The 17,815-nt window shown below is 34.8% G+C and overlaps 1 protein-coding gene across 1 annotated transcript in view; it reads left to right on the forward strand.

The window, feature by feature from the left end:
• Window positions 1-17,815, forward strand: part of CCDC180 (coiled-coil domain containing 180) — a 25,129-nt gene that overhangs the window by 2,747 nt on the left and 4,567 nt on the right. The window contains exons 6-30 of the mRNA XM_009708779.1: window positions 4-77; window positions 486-581; window positions 833-996; window positions 2,045-2,124; window positions 2,817-2,905; window positions 3,428-3,550; window positions 4,180-4,353; window positions 4,893-5,008; window positions 6,353-6,479; window positions 6,916-6,955; window positions 7,055-7,278; window positions 7,855-8,072; window positions 8,542-8,717; window positions 9,874-10,054; window positions 10,593-10,739; window positions 11,016-11,160; window positions 11,371-11,487; window positions 12,352-12,465; window positions 13,126-13,325; window positions 14,072-14,142; window positions 14,926-15,058; window positions 15,661-15,735; window positions 16,660-16,726; window positions 17,067-17,208; window positions 17,630-17,790. Coding sequence (XP_009707081.1) covers window positions 4-77; window positions 486-581; window positions 833-996; window positions 2,045-2,124; window positions 2,817-2,905; window positions 3,428-3,550; window positions 4,180-4,353; window positions 4,893-5,008; window positions 6,353-6,479; window positions 6,916-6,955; window positions 7,055-7,278; window positions 7,855-8,072; window positions 8,542-8,717; window positions 9,874-10,054; window positions 10,593-10,739; window positions 11,016-11,160; window positions 11,371-11,487; window positions 12,352-12,465; window positions 13,126-13,325; window positions 14,072-14,142; window positions 14,926-15,058; window positions 15,661-15,735; window positions 16,660-16,726; window positions 17,067-17,208; window positions 17,630-17,790 — 3,254 coding nt within the window. The remainder of the gene's footprint in view (window positions 1-3; window positions 78-485; window positions 582-832; window positions 997-2,044; window positions 2,125-2,816; window positions 2,906-3,427; window positions 3,551-4,179; window positions 4,354-4,892; window positions 5,009-6,352; window positions 6,480-6,915; window positions 6,956-7,054; window positions 7,279-7,854; window positions 8,073-8,541; window positions 8,718-9,873; window positions 10,055-10,592; window positions 10,740-11,015; window positions 11,161-11,370; window positions 11,488-12,351; window positions 12,466-13,125; window positions 13,326-14,071; window positions 14,143-14,925; window positions 15,059-15,660; window positions 15,736-16,659; window positions 16,727-17,066; window positions 17,209-17,629; window positions 17,791-17,815) is intronic.

Below are 17,815 nucleotides of genomic sequence, written 5' to 3' on the forward strand. Positions count from 1 at the left end.
AAGCCTTGACCAGAAAGAAGTGGATTAGGGAAATGGATGAATCCCTAAAAGAGGTTGAAAGGAATCGAGCTGATAAAGTGAGCTGTGGTCTTAATAGCTGTTAATTAAGCATAACATTATTATTTGCTCCTAATGCTGGATGCAGAGCAAAGAGTAGCTTATTTCCACAGGAGTTAAAGAAGTCTGCCAGGGGTTCTGTTCGTAGGTGAGAACTCAATTGTCACAGATATTAAAGATAAATCAGTTGAGCAGTAACAAAATGGAATGTTTTAGTTGCTATTTTTATGAATTATTAAAAAAACCCCAGTATTTAAGATACTTAAGATACGTATTTTAAAATTAATTTCTCAATCTGTCTATCAGCCAGTTGTATTTATTTTAATGGGAAACAAATTGTCTTGTTCATATCATTGCTTAACTTGGGAAACTGACATTTGAGTTATACAGTTGGGTTTTTTGTTGTTCTTTATTCTTTTATTGCACAGATAACAGATGTACTGAGGAAGTATACCCTGATACTGGAGGAAATTTCCTTCTTCCTGTCACCTGATGTTTACAGGCTCATGCATTATGAGGCCATGGTAAATCTTTCGTAGTGAGAGTCTGTTTTACCTGCGAGATGATAGCAACCTGAATATTCCCAAAATGTCTTTTTTTCCCAACTGAAATTAATTATTTCTACTTACCAATCACTCCAATATAGGAGAGTTTTCTATTTTGCAGGGTATTCTTTATAATTTTATTCTTTTTCCCTCATTTTACATAGAACAGGCTTTTTTTTTTTTCATGTTATATGCTGCTTTTATTCCTGTTATTATTTTTTAATATGCAGGCAATTAACAGAGAACTGTTGGTTAATCAGAGGGCAATTGCCAAACTGTTCTTTAATCTAATGAAATCAGAGATGATGAGGGAATTATCATATCGGTTGAAATGGCAAGACAGAGTCAAGGACTGGAAGCTCATCAAAAAGAACTATGTAGTTCACAGTTTCAGGTCAGAAATGTTACAATTATATTTTGGAGTATGAATAACACAAAGTGACTAGTGTTCTCCTGTGTTTTCTATAAACAGTAATATTTTATCACTTGTCCATTATAAAACTAAAAAGCTAAAAGAACTTAGCATTCTTTTTTTACCTGGTATATATAAAACATATTTTGTATTTGTATTTCAAACATAACATTTTCCCAAACAGATATTTACTTCAATTTATTATTCCATCCTCCAGGGAATTTATGGCAAATGAAGAAATACAGAATCCCCCAACTGTGAAAACAGAAATGGAAAATATGATAACGGATCAGATTTTACTTAGTGAAAGGAGACTGGAGTTTTTGCAGCACCTTGGGTATGACAAAAGAGAGAACAAGAACAAAGGGAAATAGAATTCTTTGTAGAGTTAATGAGGGACTTGACTACAAAATGCACTCTTCTCCATTTCAGTGTGCGATTGTACAATGCAGCAGTAAGGCAGGGCCTCAACTTCTTTTGTAAAGCTCTTTTTAATGGAAAAGAAATGCATTCTCAGTTTTCAATGCCCCAGTTACACTAAATAGGGGGTGATCGAGGACTAGAAATGCAGGAACACAAAAGTAAATCTTACTAACATTTGAAACATAGTAGAAAGGAGAAGACAAGGATGTAAAAGTTAATGATTAGTAGAGTAAAAATTGGTGATCTTGTCAAGGCACTGTTTCTGTGTGGGAGTTTAATTTGTATAATAAATTAAGAAAGGAGTCTAACACTGCTATGTTTGAATGTCCATTCTGACAACAAGAAGCTGGTTTGGGTGCAGTGTATTACAATATTTACAGTTTTTCTTTTACAATGTATGTAGCAACAAGATAGAGGACAGTTAGTTCCTTGTCAGTAAACAGTGGCCTTGAAAAACAGCAGTCATCTTGTTTTATTTTCATTGCTGATATGACTGTAAATAAACTAAAGCACAATACTATGGCTACTCTGATTCATAATTTTATCCCTTAAGAACTGACTGGATTATATTTGAAGATATCTGACTTTTTTTTTCCTATTTTGACAGTGATTTGTTGCCTCCAACACACACGAAAGCTGAGATAAATGAATGGTACAGATCTTTGGTGAATTTAAACGAAAGTATAGGTAAGTTGGAAAATTATAAAAACAGGCTGGAATTCAAGCAATTCCTTCTTTCTTTTTTCCAGAAAGTAATGAGTCAGATGGTTGCTTTGAAAGTATACGTTTGCTATAATCTTTGTTCTATGTTTCCATGTACCTTCTAAGTTGCCTTTCAGCTAGCAATACAACCAAAATAAGCCGTCTTTTGCATCACCTCCCTTTTGCCAGCACAAGCATTTTTGCATGGTGAGATCTAGCAGGAGCTGACTTGATTAGAATTAATCTGGGGAAAATAGAACGTTAATTTTAATGCAGATCAGTTCTCAACCATACAAAAATACTCCTTTTTACCTCTTGGAGAATGAGAGGGGAAGTATTTGAGATGCTTCCTTTCTCTGAATCCCGTAGTGTGCCTTCCCTCTGTGTGTCTACCTTCTATTTCTCCAGAGCACATCCTGTCTTAATGTTTGTAGCCTGTATAGTAGCAAAGAAATTGCTAGCGATTGTAAATAAATCACTACTTTTAAGCATAATGATAAAAAGATTTGTATTAAAACATCTTATTTTATTGGTTGATAGTGTACAAGTGTGAAGACACTATTGGGATATATTACCTGCGCTGAGATTCAGCACAGGTCCTCTGTCATGTTTCCATTTCACGCTGCACTGTGAAATACGGAAATCTTTACAATGGCCTGTTCTTCTGTATCCTTCAGATACCCACAATGTGCAGTGTATGACAAAAATACGCAACCAGTTTGAGATGGTCCAGCAAAAATGTTTGGCAGAAGCGCAGTTATGCAAGGTTAGTATCATAGCTTTGCAAATTCTTGGAAGGATTGTTAGTAACAGTATACAATGTGTTGTTACAGTAATATGGCTTTGAGGATCCATCAAACATTGAGCTAACAAGTGAAATTACTTTTTAACCTCTGTCTTACTCTGTTAGAAAACTTCCTGTCCATTTTGTTTCACAGTAGCCTGTGGTATTTGTACTTGAAATGCATAAAAGCAGTAACAAATGCTAGTAATGAAAGGAATACTGCCCCACATTTAGGTGGAGGACGCAGAGTCAGAACCCTCAGCCTATGTGCTGAATCTGTCTTATCTTGAGAAAGAAATTCCACCTCTCTGCCTCCGTTTTTCCCTTTGTGTCCAAATAGAATTGTACTGTTTACTAACAGAATGTGAGGTCTAGGGGGGTTGAATCTTCCTCTATCCATTCACAAGAGAAGAAGAAAGACTAAGTTTAGCCATACTCTCTAAAAGCCACACAATATTTGTTATATTGTATGCATGTCAATAACTTAGCATTCTTTTCACTTAGAATAACCTGTTGAATCTGAATGTTTGCCCAAAAGAAAAGGCTGAAGAAATTGTGAATTCTGACTTACTTCAGTGGACTGAGAAACTAAAAAGTCAGTTTGAAGAAGAACTGGAGCATATGGATGTATGTTTATTACATTTATTTTTATTACTCTCTGGGAGTACTTTGTTCTTCCTGCACTACTGCCTGAAATGCCATATACGTCTTAGGCTATTGATGTCATGCTAGAAAGAGGTCGATAGTGTAACTGAACACCTGCCACATGAATAAAAATGTTTGGTGTGATTCAAGGAGAAGAGTTCATAATTGCTTGGTTTGTATTTATAATAGGTTGTCAGGGCTGAATTAGGTATAACCCATCCTGCCTTGAGGCAGAGGAATAGATTTAAATGATATCCCAAATTTCTTTCAATCCTATCTTTTATGATTCCATACATGAAAATCACTGGGCAGTTGTTCCTAAGATGATAGATGGCCAGGTACTTCAGGGCGTATGCAAAACTTGGTGATTCTGTGCTTTACAGTACCAGGAGAATAAACAGAAGTTTTGATATTGTCAGCTTCTAGAACAAAAGTCCACATTCTTATCCAGTTTACTTGGACTATTTTTTCCTGTCGGAATAGAAGAGACCATGTTGAATACTGATAGTGCACTTCCAGACAGCCTTTTGTCATGTCATAATTCCCTTATTCGTTTCACCTTCCAGTAAACAGTTTAATAGTAACTGGTTCACTGAAATGTATTTCTTTAGAGAGACTTTGAGGAGCTGGCTAAACAAAATGAATGGAATTGTAGAGACTTCTACAGCTATTTTCAGGAGGCCATGGGTCTCTGGGATGTCCATCAACTCAAACTGTCCCAGCAGGAAGGTGAACTTCAGAAGAAATTAGATGAATGCAGATGGAAACAGGATAACTCAATACAGGTATAAATATAAAAACAAGCATGTGGGATGATGTAAAGAAAGGACTTCTTAATGCAGAGAACCCTCTGGAATTAAAAAATTAAATTTTAAATATAAAATTTAAAACATAATCTTTGACATTTCTACTGGAATTTCTACAGAGTGGTTTAATTCTGTCAGGTACACTTTTTGCTAACTGCTTGATTCACACTTAATGTACAGTCATATCTTATTCTTGATATGGCAATAGTGATAAAGATTATGTTTTATGTATGAAGTGGCTGCAAGTTTCTATTACTTACAAGATCTTGTGCAGGTATAGAGTCTTGTTTGTATGTCAAGTTCTCATATTATGGGTATAACATGCAACTTGGGGTGGCAATATCAGAGATGTTCATTATCTATGAAAGATCTTCATAGTAGATGGGTTTTGGTAAGGTAGCTTCCCTTCTTGGTGTAGAATATATGTGCATAATTAAATTATTTGAATCCTAAATAGTTATGAAGTATTTTAGTAATTACTAGATCATTTTTACTGTGTTCTTTTTGTGCGGCCTTAGATGATGGAAGCTAATCTGGATATAATTTTGGGTAAAATGAGAACAGCGAGCTCTGAAGAAAAGCTGAAGAAATATTTGGAGAATGCCCTTTCTTCTTTAGATGACATTAGAGCTAGGTATGAATTTTGTAGGGCAAACGTAAAATAAAGTATATTTGAATGTTGGTTATGCTACTTAGATCTTGTTTACGCTGTAGTATGAAGGTATGGAAAAACACTGCTTGCTACTTCATGTAAGAATGTAAAATAAAATAATTTCTGTATTGAGCAAGGTTAAGGCAAATAATATCCACATTTTAGAAGCAGGACTAAGGAAAACTGGTGTAATTTAAAAAATATGCCAGATCAGTATTATTATATAGTATACCATGTCATTCATGCCAATGGGATAATTATTTATTCAGAAGATAAAAGTAGTAGTTCAGATTCTTGAATTGCCGGGATCAGAAAGTATGTCTGTGCCATCACCTGTGCTGACAGATTTGATCTCTTTCCAAGCCACAAGGACTAGAAGTTACTAATAACTTTCAGGTAGCCGAAGTATGTATTTTGGTAGTCTTTCTTACGTTTCTCATGATCAGGCATTTGTGTCTTTAAAAATCACATCAGAATTGGCACATGCCACTCTCCCTGCTGAAGATCTTAGCAGAAGTTTTGAGGATTAAACAGCCAGAGAGGAAGCAGTTGTATTTTCACATCCAGAAGGTCTTTTCTGTCTGTTAGACTGGAGGCATTATTTGAAGAGCGATGTGGACCTGAGAGGCAGATGCACACACATGCACACATCTCACACTGTAATTGTGTTTCGAGCCGTTGGTTCATGCTCCTTATATTCATTAGGACAATTTAAAAAAAGTCCAAAGGTAACATACCTTTTTAGGGGAGTGAAAATCCAGTGGGAGGTTGCAGAGATGGAATGTAATCTATCTGAACATTTGAACATGTACATAAATTCCCCATAATTATCTTTGTATAGGAGACAAAACAAATGTAAATGTAAATGAAAACAGATGTGAACATTGATTTTTCTTGAATCAAGACTCAGCTCGAACCATTAGTTTTCATTTCCAAGTAAAATGAAAATAAACCTGAAAAGCTTCAATCGCAGCTGAGCACGATACAGAACTAACATGAAAGACAGTAATTTGACCTCTCACTTCTAAAATCCCTTATGTAAGCACAGATCTTGAATGATTTCCCATCCAAAATTAAAGATCTGAAATAATTTATTGTGAATATTTCTTAACTTTTGTGCATTTATATATTTGTAATGAACTAACGTCTATTAGCAAGTCAGGATGTGATTGTATTCAGGCTAAACAGACACAGTACAATGTTTAGCCTAAAGTTTTTATGAGATTGGTCAAAAAGTTAGATTTGAATTTAAAGACATTGTAGTCATATTGCATTTTATTTGTATATGTACTTGAGTCTCTTAAACAGTGACCTTAAATTTGACAGGTATGAGACATGCAACCAAGTTCTAATGGATCAAGTAATGGCTTACCCAGAAGCTATTTTGCAGGAATTGATTTTTTATAGTATATCCATCAGCCGATATTTTAATGTAAAGGAAATCTTCAAACAGGTATAAAGAAAACAAACTTCTTCTGGTTTTAAATCTTACTGGTATATGAATTTTTCACTTTTGGGAAAATTTACGTTAGCTTTAAAATTCCTATTATATAAGCTAAAGCATTGTTTTGGCCATAGGACTGAAGTGGTTTTCGTAGAAATAGAGGGGGGAAACACAAAACCTTTCCCTGTCCCACGCTTTTAACTCTGTCCTTGTTGCAAACTGCCTTTCAGCAAATTCACCTGCCTTTTAAACAGAAAACTGCAAGGTAACAAAATTACATTAATCAATTTGAACGTTAAACCTTCTTTAGAAGTGATCCATTCAAGACTATTGTATCTTATTGAAATAGGTACATTTTGAGAAGGAATATGGATTTCTTATAAGCAAGCATATCCTTACTTTTAAATTGACTGGTTTTTTTTTGTTGTTGCTGTTTTGCTTTTAGAACTTGCAAGGAAATACAGACTCCACATTTCAAGATCAAGGTAATACCTCAATGGTACAAACAGGTATTTTTGCTTGCTTGTTTTTCAATCTATATATCTTTGGATTGTGGCCAGTAAAACTCTGCTTTTAATGGAAAGAACTAGTTAAGACTTCAGAAGCTGAATGTCTGGTGGAGCAGCAAGCTGAGCGCATTGTGCAAGAAAATGAAGGAGAGGAAAAGAAGGAAGAAACAAACACAGCTGAGAATGAGGAGATCTTTGCACAGAAAACTGAAGAAACAAAGGAAAAAGAAGATGAGGAGAGTATTCCACATGAAAGTGAAGAAACTGAGCATGCAGAACAGGAGGCAAGCTTTACACAGGTAAGTGAACAAGAGAATAAGTTTGAAGGTGCAGGAAGTCTTGCACAAAATAATGATGAATCAGAAGTCGTCTTTTTGCTGAGGTAAGTTTAAATTCCTTAAAGCAGATTAGATTTAGTTTGTACCCAAAGCACACAGGAGTCTTTATTGTTTTCGTTTATTTCAGGACTATTAGGGCTTTTTATGGGCAAATGGAGTGTGTAAAACAGTTTACAACCATTCCGTTTGCACTGCTTTTACCCTTGTAAAACCTTTTGCATAGAATTTTTTTTTAATATTTTTCTTTCTTTCATCATAGTATTCTTAACCCATGGAGAATGATTTAAGCTGTATTTGTATCTAAGTATTAGTTTTTCAGGTCTTTAGTTACATGAATTTATTACCATAACAAAAATCTTTTAAAACACTGATGACTTTGCTTATTGAGAATTGCAAGCATGTTCTCTCTATGAATGTTGACCAAATTGAGAACATTATTCTTAACATCCTTAGGATTCTTACTTTAGCTTGTGCACTGTTGATTCTAGGCTTATACCTTTAGAGGTAACAGATAATGATTTCCATTTTTTTTTCTAGGCTATGTTCAACAGCAGCAAGGCAGAAAGCTCTGAAATAGCCATTGAGACCTTTTCCACTTCCAGTGGAAACTCTTACACAGTTCTTGGAGTTGAAGAGGCAGGAAAGACTGACATCCCAGAGACTTATTTTACAAAATATGAAAAAAAAGAATCACTTCCTAGGTACCTGAAACATGTACTTATCAAAGAAACCATGTTTGTAGAACTGAAGAAACGGTTAGTAGAAAACACTTTATGTTCTTTCTTTCCCTTTGGGTAATAGACAAATCTCAGCTGTTTGGAAGAAACATTAGACTAAAGATCAAAAATTATCTAATTATTTTGATGTTATTCCTCTTTTTAAATTGATAAGAGAAAAAATTTATATTGCTTTTCATCCATGGCTCTGAAAGTACCACACAAGCATTTACCTCTTAGAGAACATTCGTATTTCACAGAAAATTAGTGAGACAGCCTGTTACAGAAAGGCAAGTAATTTGCCCAGATTCCCTGCAGAGCCATGAAGGTAAAGTGCTTGGTACTCAGTAGGACGCAGCGAGCTCAAAAACTCTACCAGTATTGTGCAAATGGTAATGAAACCATACCTTCCTATAGTCAGAAGTTAAATTCTTAGCATTAATATATTTAATAAATTCTTATTTATTACTTGCTATTCCTCACTGTAATATTTATTTTTCAATCATAGGATTCGCCTCTGCTTTTTTGAACACTTGGAGAAATGGTTTGCAGAATCCTTGTCCAACTCCTATGTCTTTGTAGCTGCCAAGAAAGAGGAGTTGAATTCAGAACTTCAACTGCGTCTTCACTTGCATCAACAAAGGCTGGAGAATACAAAGACAAATATCTACAATGTTAGAGCTGGTACCGACTCTTTTTTACTATAAGCATTACATGTCTTCATTTAGAGACCATCATAAGTGGACCAAAATCTGTTTCAGTGTCAGTTGACACAGCAGTAGAGGACAATAGGAAGCAGTTGAGTCTCTAATTCCTCATATAATATGTTACTCATATATTTTTGAAAATATGTTTCTTTTCTATAGCTCATACTGGTTTGTGCTATGTTATATTTGGAAAATAGCCAGCAGTGCCTTGATCAATTACTTGATTGTAAAAGATGTAGAACATTCTAATTTCTACTGTCAATATTTGTGAGTCCTCATTCTCCTTGAAATTATTTAACAAGAGTTTGCAATGTACAAAAAAGAAATTTAAAAGTGTTGCAGAACAAGAGTTTGCAATGTACAAAAAAGAAATTTAAAAGTGTTGCAGAAAAAGAATTAGCAAGTGTTGGGAGAGAAGAAATGCCAGGACTTGGCTTCTGAATATAGGAGAAAAAGGATTTAGCTATATGAAATATCACTGAGCAGCTATAGGTTGGCCAGTAATCAGAACTCTTTTTTTTGTATGAGAAGTGTCAAGTTTTGCTGGTGTAAAAAAAAAAAAATTTAAGACAGGTCTGTTGGTCTTTAACATATAAACTAAAAAATTCTCTTTTGGGAGAACAGGCAAATAATTTTTCAATTCTACTTCTTCCTGCAAAGAGGACAGGTGCCTTTTCTGGCAGTTTTCTTGAGGTTGATTGGCTAGCTCTTGATTTATCCAACTATCATTCCAGAAGGGAGATCAAAAAAAATTCTTTTTTTTTTTCCACAAAAATAGAGAAGTGTATTTTCCATTTAAAAAAAATCCTTTACCTCTACTTTCGTTACAAGATTGAGAACAGAGAGATAATGGAGATGTCAGCAGTGACCAAAAATAAAGGAAAAAGAGGGCTTAGGGGAACCAAAAGACATTTGTGATTTGAATGCATTAGGAGCTGCCAGGGATATATGTCAAACACAGGAGAGAAGTCAAAGAAACAGAATCAGATACATTTTATTTGTATGTTTTAGCCACTCTGAGATCTAGCTCGTTTATTTTACTGCTGCTTCTGGTAATAGGTTGGCTGGTGGTTGTGATAGTCTACAGTAAACAAAGAATAATGACCATACTGTAAAATTTCTTTTCTTATCAGTGGAACTGTTGCTTCACAAAGAGCATCTAGAGTGCCATTGTGCAGGGGTGGTGGAAGGTCTGGAAAAGGAGAGAGCTGAATTTCTGAAATTTTGTGATCAGCAAAATAACCTCAGCAAAAACTTACATTCACAAATCCGTGACATGGAGTCTGTCTTCCTCAGTGCTCCTATGACTGAGAAGTAAGTGTGCCACAGGTGTTGCTGACTGTGAATTTCCATAGTTAAATACTCCTAATTGCTGTCTGAGGTGTTCCTGGTTTGCATTCTGAATCTATTTTATATGTCATTACTCTTCAATGAATACTGCTTTGTGAAACTTTAGAAAAATGTAAAGAATTTTTGTTTCCTTTATCTCTCCCTGAAGAAATTAAAATCAGTACTGAATGGATTACAATTTTCATATATTTTCAAAGTGCTGGCAGTCTTAAAGTAGAAAAGACATTTCATCTGTTTAGATTTTATCCATTTTACTGAACCTGCACAGTAATAGCAATTGACTAATTGGTTTTGAAGGATACTCTTCAATAGCATCAACTGCCTACTGATATCTTCCGAGTGTTCATCCAAGCAATCATAGTTCAGTGAGTTGCTTTCAGAATACTTAAAACACTCTTGAGTTCTCAGATTTTGTTCATGTCTTTACAGCCAGCAGACTCTGAATCATAATGTATGCTCCTCTTTCTACATGTTTTCCGTGTCGTTTATTGCTTGCTGTTAGGTTAGTTTCTTTCAGCAAAAAGGTGCACTCAGAGCTACATAATCATCTGGAGGTGATCCAGGTTTCCCTGAGGAGCTACCGGAACTATTTGGAGGAAGCTTTAGGAAAATTAAGGGATTCAAATGTGGATTTTCTCAAAGCTTGCAGGTATAGAGATTTCATTGCAGCGTTGTTTATAAATAGCTACCTATTTCTGGGCATCAGTGTTTGTTGCATATGCAGAACAGTAAAATTAAAGTTTATTTTGCTATTTATCTAGTTCGCTATTTTAAAAAAACAAGTTTATTTTTTTAAGCTACAATTATTATACAGTTTTCATCACATTTGCGTTGATATCTATGTCTCAGGGCTGCTTAGCTAAAACAATCTTTGAGAAAAGGAAGCCTCATAGCCAATTGCTTTTACTTTGCATGTTGCTTTCAGATTATTTTTGGAGGGAGGTAACTTTTCTCCTGAGGAGGTAAAGTCTTTCAGCAAGTGTCTTCAGCAAGAAAGTAAGCGTATTGACTCTTTTGAAAGTTTAATCAAGACAGATCTGGAGAAAATGGAATCGAGATGCTTGGAGCAGGTGTGTAGAGTTTCATTCTTTCAAATAATATATTACATTGGCATATTTGATGTGAATTATAATCAGCCTGCTCTCAGATTAGGACTGTAAGACTGTTCTGTGTGGCAATTATAGGATGGAAAAAATAAGTAGAAATGGTGAGTTCTATTATTTAAGTTTTAAAAAGTGAAAATTAATTAGTTCTGTCTCTTGTTTCTGGCATTCTTAAAGGCTACTGAACTTATCAACCAGTCTGAAACAAAGTTCCATTATCTCTTTATGAATCGAGTCTTTATGGAGAAGATCCGACAACTTTTGACAAATCTACGAGTGCAAATCAGATCAGAGGTACAAACAGAAACATTAAAACTTTGTTTAAATTAATTGTAATCATTTATCTTTTATTTCATTGAAGAGATTTTTGGCTGAATTCAGAGTGGACAAACATTAAGTAACTTTTTATATTGATTCAAAACCTATTTTCTGTCATTATCAGCTTAAAACTATGTTTTTACTATTGCTGCAGCAGGAACCCTATGGTCTTGCAGCACGTTGAGTATGTACATGTGAATAGATCACCATTTTTGTGTGGCGCAGTAAAGGACGCGAAGTGTTGCTTTTGTGAATTATTGTTTTCAGCTTTTCCTCTGAGTACCAGGGATTGAGTGTTTTTACTAGCAAGTCTAATGGTTTCAAAGCGGAGCCTCTGAAAATCCCTTGAATGGGATTTCACCTCACCAATATCTGCTTCTGCTTTAGGTAGCAAAGTCCAATTTGCAGGCAGTGACATTAAACTCTCACCTGGAGAAGCTCCATCAGAAGATAGATGCTTGTGCTCATCCTAAATAAAGAAGTAAGTTCTAATCAGCATGAAACGGTACTTAATTTGACTTGGTATTAATTTCACTTACTGTGGATGTGTGTATACTGTGTAAACTAATATTTTTGAGGTAGACTTATGTTTATAGACATTTGGGTAGTGGGCAGAAAGAGTACTTTGCCACAGAATTTTTGCTCAGGGAGGTCCTGTACCTGATTTCCTGTTTGCCAAACAAAAACCTCAGCCTCTCTACAATCTTATTGCTTCCATGTATGTGTAAATAAAATGGTGACAGAACAGAGTCAAAGGATGTTGTATGCAACAGTCAGCATATTTGAAAAGTCTGAAATAGCTAGTTTAGTAAATACCATCTGTATCTTCATATCTTTCAGGCTTTGACTTCTGAAGAGTTGTATGATTTTGCCAAAGAAGTGTTGAAAGAACTGAAAAATAGGAGCCAGTATCTTGACTGCTTGCTAGTAAAAGCAACGAGCCCACATGATAATGTAAGATAGCATTAAAATTCTTTATATTTTATTTAATATTGAGTCAATTTTTCTGTGTATGTGTTAAAGGTTTTTCAGAATCTGTGCTTTCAATTTTCAAGTGAAGAAAGATGCTACATTATGCCAAGCTGTCCAAGACATTGTAACATTAGGTCAGCTTTTTTAAAAGGCTGAGTAAATCCATCACCACTGAGTTTACTAAATGTTAAAGATGCACAACATCACAATGAGTTGCTCAGTTCTTCACAAGAATTTGTTCTCAAGGTGTAGTACTATTCATAGATATGTATTTCATGGGTTTCTTTAAAAAAAAAAATCATGTGTGTCCTGAAGAGATTTTTTTATCAAGTGTTTCTGTTTTTTTCTTCCTTCCTTGTCTGAGAAGTTTGTCTTTATTTTGTAATCTACAGTGGATCATTGTTTTAAGGGTATATACTTAAATATTCCTGATGATAATTATCAGAATCTACTCTTAACTACTTTTAAGTGTCTCAGAGTTGTAACAACGTTACTACTAGAACTGCAAACCCCTTCCTTTCAGCCTGTGAAGCAAAACAGCGTATGTTTGGAAGATCTGCTTTAGTAATGAGTAACTACATGTAATGCTTTCTCTAATTGCCTGCTACACTCAACAGGGTTTCATTTTTCTTCCCATTTCAGGAGGACTTTACCCCTCTTGCAACGGATGTTACGTTACAAGGTCCAATTGCTGTTGCTTTTCGAACAGAATGTCTCAGAGACAAGAACAAAGTGATGGTGATGGGGCTGGATCCTGTCAAATTTCCCTTGTTAAATCCAAGCAGAATGGGAGAGTCTCCATTTGATGATTTATCAATAAGTGTTATAAAAAATTTACTTGAGTAAGTACTTGTTTGCCTAAAGGTATTTTTCTGTCGTTGTCTTTATTTATATTTTCTTTACTATGTATACCTCTTTTCTTCATGAACCTCATGACAATGCTACAAAGGGCTTCAGTACAATATTTTTTAAACTGGTATTCTAGAAATATATCAAGGTTTTCCTGAATTCACGTTTTGTAGTTTACCTTTGTATCTACAAAACTATTGAATATATTGTTCATAGGTAAAATTGTTACTTACTTTCTGATCAATCTATCTTTAAAAATCAGTCTAGCTGAGACTGCTTTCTTTTTAAGAGCAAGATTTCTAATAGCCAAAAATACCCCATTGTAAGTAATAAGTGACATCTAGTTTATAGAGCTATGATAAATTTTAGGTATTAAATTTTTGTCTTCTAGAGCCTTATTTTAGTTAAAAGGTGATTATGTGCTACATAGTTGAATGAACATACAAAGTGTGAAATGGACAGTATGACAAGTGTGTGATTTGCAAATAAATATTTTAATGCACTTTTGCTTGTAGAAATTCCAAAATTCCAGTTAAACAATTAGTTAGTCCCATGAAAGTAGTTATATTTACACTGTCAGTTGTAAAAGTAATCCTATCTGTTAAATATTATCTCAGAAATTTAACTGCACTTAGGACAGGGTAAGGAAAGAGAACACACATAGCTCTCTATATAATATAGTATATAATAAAAATAGCAGGTTATTCAATAACTGCTTAGCTCTTTTTTTTTGTTTCAGAATTCAACCGTCCAGAAAATCTCCAGGCCTAAATCAGGAGGGAAAAGATCACTCGCATTCATTAGGACAAGGTTTGCCAGCATTTCTTTTCACATGTTACATTAATCTAAATTGTAGTTCCTAGCATATCACTGAGGATGTCTAGCATGTTCCAGGCCAATGGCTTACATGCTAACTGTGAGAGAGTTGTGCATCCCAACTTTTTTCTTTGATATCTTTACTTTGCAATAATAAGATGATTTTTGGCTCCTGACCAATGAAAGCTGCAGAATGAGATAATAATTTTATAAAGAGTACCCATATTTGTGATAACAAAAGGGAAAAGGGTTGGAGAAAATAATTAGAAGTCATGAAAATATGTAGGGAATCGGGGATCCTTCTCACAGTGTGTTATCATTCACTCAAAGGTGAGTGCAGAGGTAACCCGAACTGCTCCCTACCTAGTGTTCCCATTTCCCCATCTCTCTTCTCCAGAGCTTGACTCCTCCAGCCACTTCCAAAGATACCCTCTCACTCTTCCACATTCCTAAGTCTCTATCACAGCAAAAGCTATGAATGTAGCCCATTCATTCTCCTTCTTATTCCCACCTTAATATTGTTTTAAATCTCCTCCCATCTGCCACATATTTTCTATGACATTCCCATTACTCATGCCCCAGTGCACAACCTTTATTGCTATTGCCACTGCTGGTTTACTTCAGTTCTGTCTGCCAGAAATTATTGTTCCTATAGTTGTGCCCTTAATGTTGTAAGGACACATTATAGAAATGAGAACACAAACTATATAACCATATAAAAAAGACGTCAGTTGGCATTTATACAATGTTCTTCATCTTTTCTTGTTAAATGTAAAGAAATTCTTCCCACATCAAAGAAGAATTCTCACTTAACCATATCTGATGAAGGTCCTCAGAATTCTGCTACTTACAGCTATGCAGCTCAGATCACCAAGAAGTCATCTTCTAACAAAAAGAAGCCTAGAAGAAGGTAAGACCCGTGAAAGGAGGAATTCCACTTACAATATTCCTATACAGAAATTTACCTAAACTTTGTCCACTGCCTGTTCTTTGAAAAATTCTTAGTGCTTATTTATATTAGCCTTCTTTCCATCTATGCTTATCACTTCGGATCTCTTCCCTGTTTATGTCCTCATGATCAGCTCTGGTTTTGTTTGTTTGGTTTTTTTTTTCAAATTCTGGCTGGAAAAACATTCTTCTTTTTCTCCTTCATCTGCTGGTTTTTTGTATTTTGAAGTTGTTGAAATATAGACTAACCCCACTCTTAAATCAATATGGCTTAATTTTCAGGTCTGGTGTCTAAACAGTATGTCTTCAGCTTAGTCCATAGACAGATGAAATGAGCTACTGTAATAGTGAAAACAACAGAAAAGTTTTGAAGAGCCATTTAGGAGAGAATGCTGAGAATCTTTTTCCATCAAAAAATATTTTCATGTAATACTAGTTTTAGAGTTACCTTTTTTCAAATTTTTCTTCAGTTTCATGTCCATCATATGACTGACTAGCTCAAATAATCAGCCAAAGAAGGAAAATACTTGTGGACAGTTTCAGATTAATGTTTTGCCTCCCTAGGATGCACAAATACACCAGACCAGTTCTCAGTGACAAGAGTTTCCAGATATTTGGAGAAAAGCCTCTAGAATCTGAGTAAGTCATGTATATTTGCAGAAATAGAAGTTACTCTGCAAAAATATCCTATCTATCTATCTATTTATTTATGATCATGAACTGTAGAGTTCACCATTAAATTTTGAGGTATTTAGCCTTGATATTTATGGGTCAAAGTGATTACAGAACAGTTCCTTTTTGCAGCATAATAATGGTGGATAATAAAAGTAATCCATTTTATTCTGTTTAATGTCTGAAATGGGTGGCCTCATTGAGGCTTATTTTGTATACTACAAAAAACAGGCTGGAAAATGTAAAATATCCTGTCTTACAGTTATTTTCACCTCTAAGAAGATCAAATAATTTTATACACCACATTCTTGTGCTTAATATTACATTTATATGAATAAACAAGGAAGAAACTGTTTAGGAGGTGATTTTTAAATGGTTTCATTCTCCTTCTCTAAGAAAATTATACTTTTTCTTGGTATGTGCAGTCGTACTATATAGAATTGAGATATTTCATATGTGCCATGCAAAACTATTAAAATTAATGCCTAAGATGTTCAAGTGCTTGGGAATTTTGTTCCACACTGTGTTTCAAAATACTTCCAGTAAACAGCTTCAAATATTTTTGGTTTATCTAAGATGCATAGTAAGATGTTACGGTAAGTTTTCAGCACAGGAAGTTGGCTAAGATTGCTTTTTTGTTATAATGACGTGGAAGTGTTCTCCAGTAAGCATTTACAATAGCTCAGAGTCCTTGATTCTTCTGAAGAGAATCTGTACTACTGGGCATGAAGGCTCTTAGGCATTCTGAATATGTGTTTGTGTATGCTCTGAAAAATGTATTAAAATAAACCTGAACAAAATATTTGAAAAAGAGTAAATATTGCCAATGTGATCGTTGTGTGATTGCCTTTTTAAGTTTGTTTTTTTTTTTTTAATTTTGTTTGTTTTCAGTACTTTTAAGGGGATTACTATGAATATTCTCTGGATGGGTAATAACAGCTTGCTCTGCCTTGCTGAGGTAAGAAAACCCAGTGTTCTTCAGTCACTTTTGCTTTCATAAGTGTACTCCTGTGTCAGCTAAACAATTGAGTTCTTTACAATATTTGGATTGCCATCCAAAAATTTTCCTTTCTTCACCAATGCATCTAATTTTTAAATAGTATTTGACACAGTATATTTTTAATCACAAGTTTCTTTATAAATATTAACTAAGCATTTCAGAATCAGAGGAACAAAACTAGTCTCAAATAAGAGGGTGGTTGATAGCCTTATGTATCCCTGCTACTATTACATGCCTAGATGTGACTTGTTTGAATGTGTCATCAGCACATTTTCTGGTTTATCTTTACCTCCCGAAGGAGTTCTATCAAAAAGAGAAGCCTCAAATCACAATGCCTGAAGATCTGCCGGAGACATTTGAACGTTGTGCAGAAGTACTCAGACAGAATCTACTGTCATACCAAAGTCAGACAGATGATTACTACAATTCCTGTCTTATAGGTAAATTCATTCAGTTAAGACTTTTCATTTCTTGTGTATATAATTTTTCAGTTATGTAAGCTGAAAATTGCAGTGATCAAGAATTCTGTAGCTTTCTTAATCCATCACAATCAGTGGAAAAGCTCCAGTTGATTTTACCAGAAATTGGGCCAATATTCTCTTTTATATATCATCAGCTACAAAAAGCGTAGCAGAAGGGCACTTGACGAAGTTGAAAGACCTGTACAAGGTCACATCTTCTAGCAAGTGTATGTTTCTCAAAGCATTGGACCTAGAAAAAGGAATGGCAAGGACAGAATCTCTGTGAGAGAAAATTCCCAGTTTTTTGACCCTTGCCGTGTATATTCAGATCACCTGAATTTTTTTTTTCCTTGCAATGAATGCTTACGTGTCACATAAACACCTTGTCTTTTCTAAAAAGAATTTCAGGATCAATTGAAGTTGTTTGAGAAGGAGCTCCCTTATGTCTCCCAGATGGCAGTTGATGGTCTTTTAAAAGAACATGAGCAGAAGCTCAGCTATTCCACTGGTCAGATTCGACACCTCTACAATAAACAGCTGGAAGACTGGGAGAATATGAAGGTACGTATCATGAAGATGCAGGAAT

This window comes from Cariama cristata, unplaced genomic scaffold, assembly GCF_000690535.1.
Source record: "Cariama cristata isolate BGI_N322 unplaced genomic scaffold, ASM69053v1 scaffold40160, whole genome shotgun sequence".
NCBI lineage: Eukaryota > Metazoa > Chordata > Aves > Cariamiformes > Cariamidae > Cariama > Cariama cristata.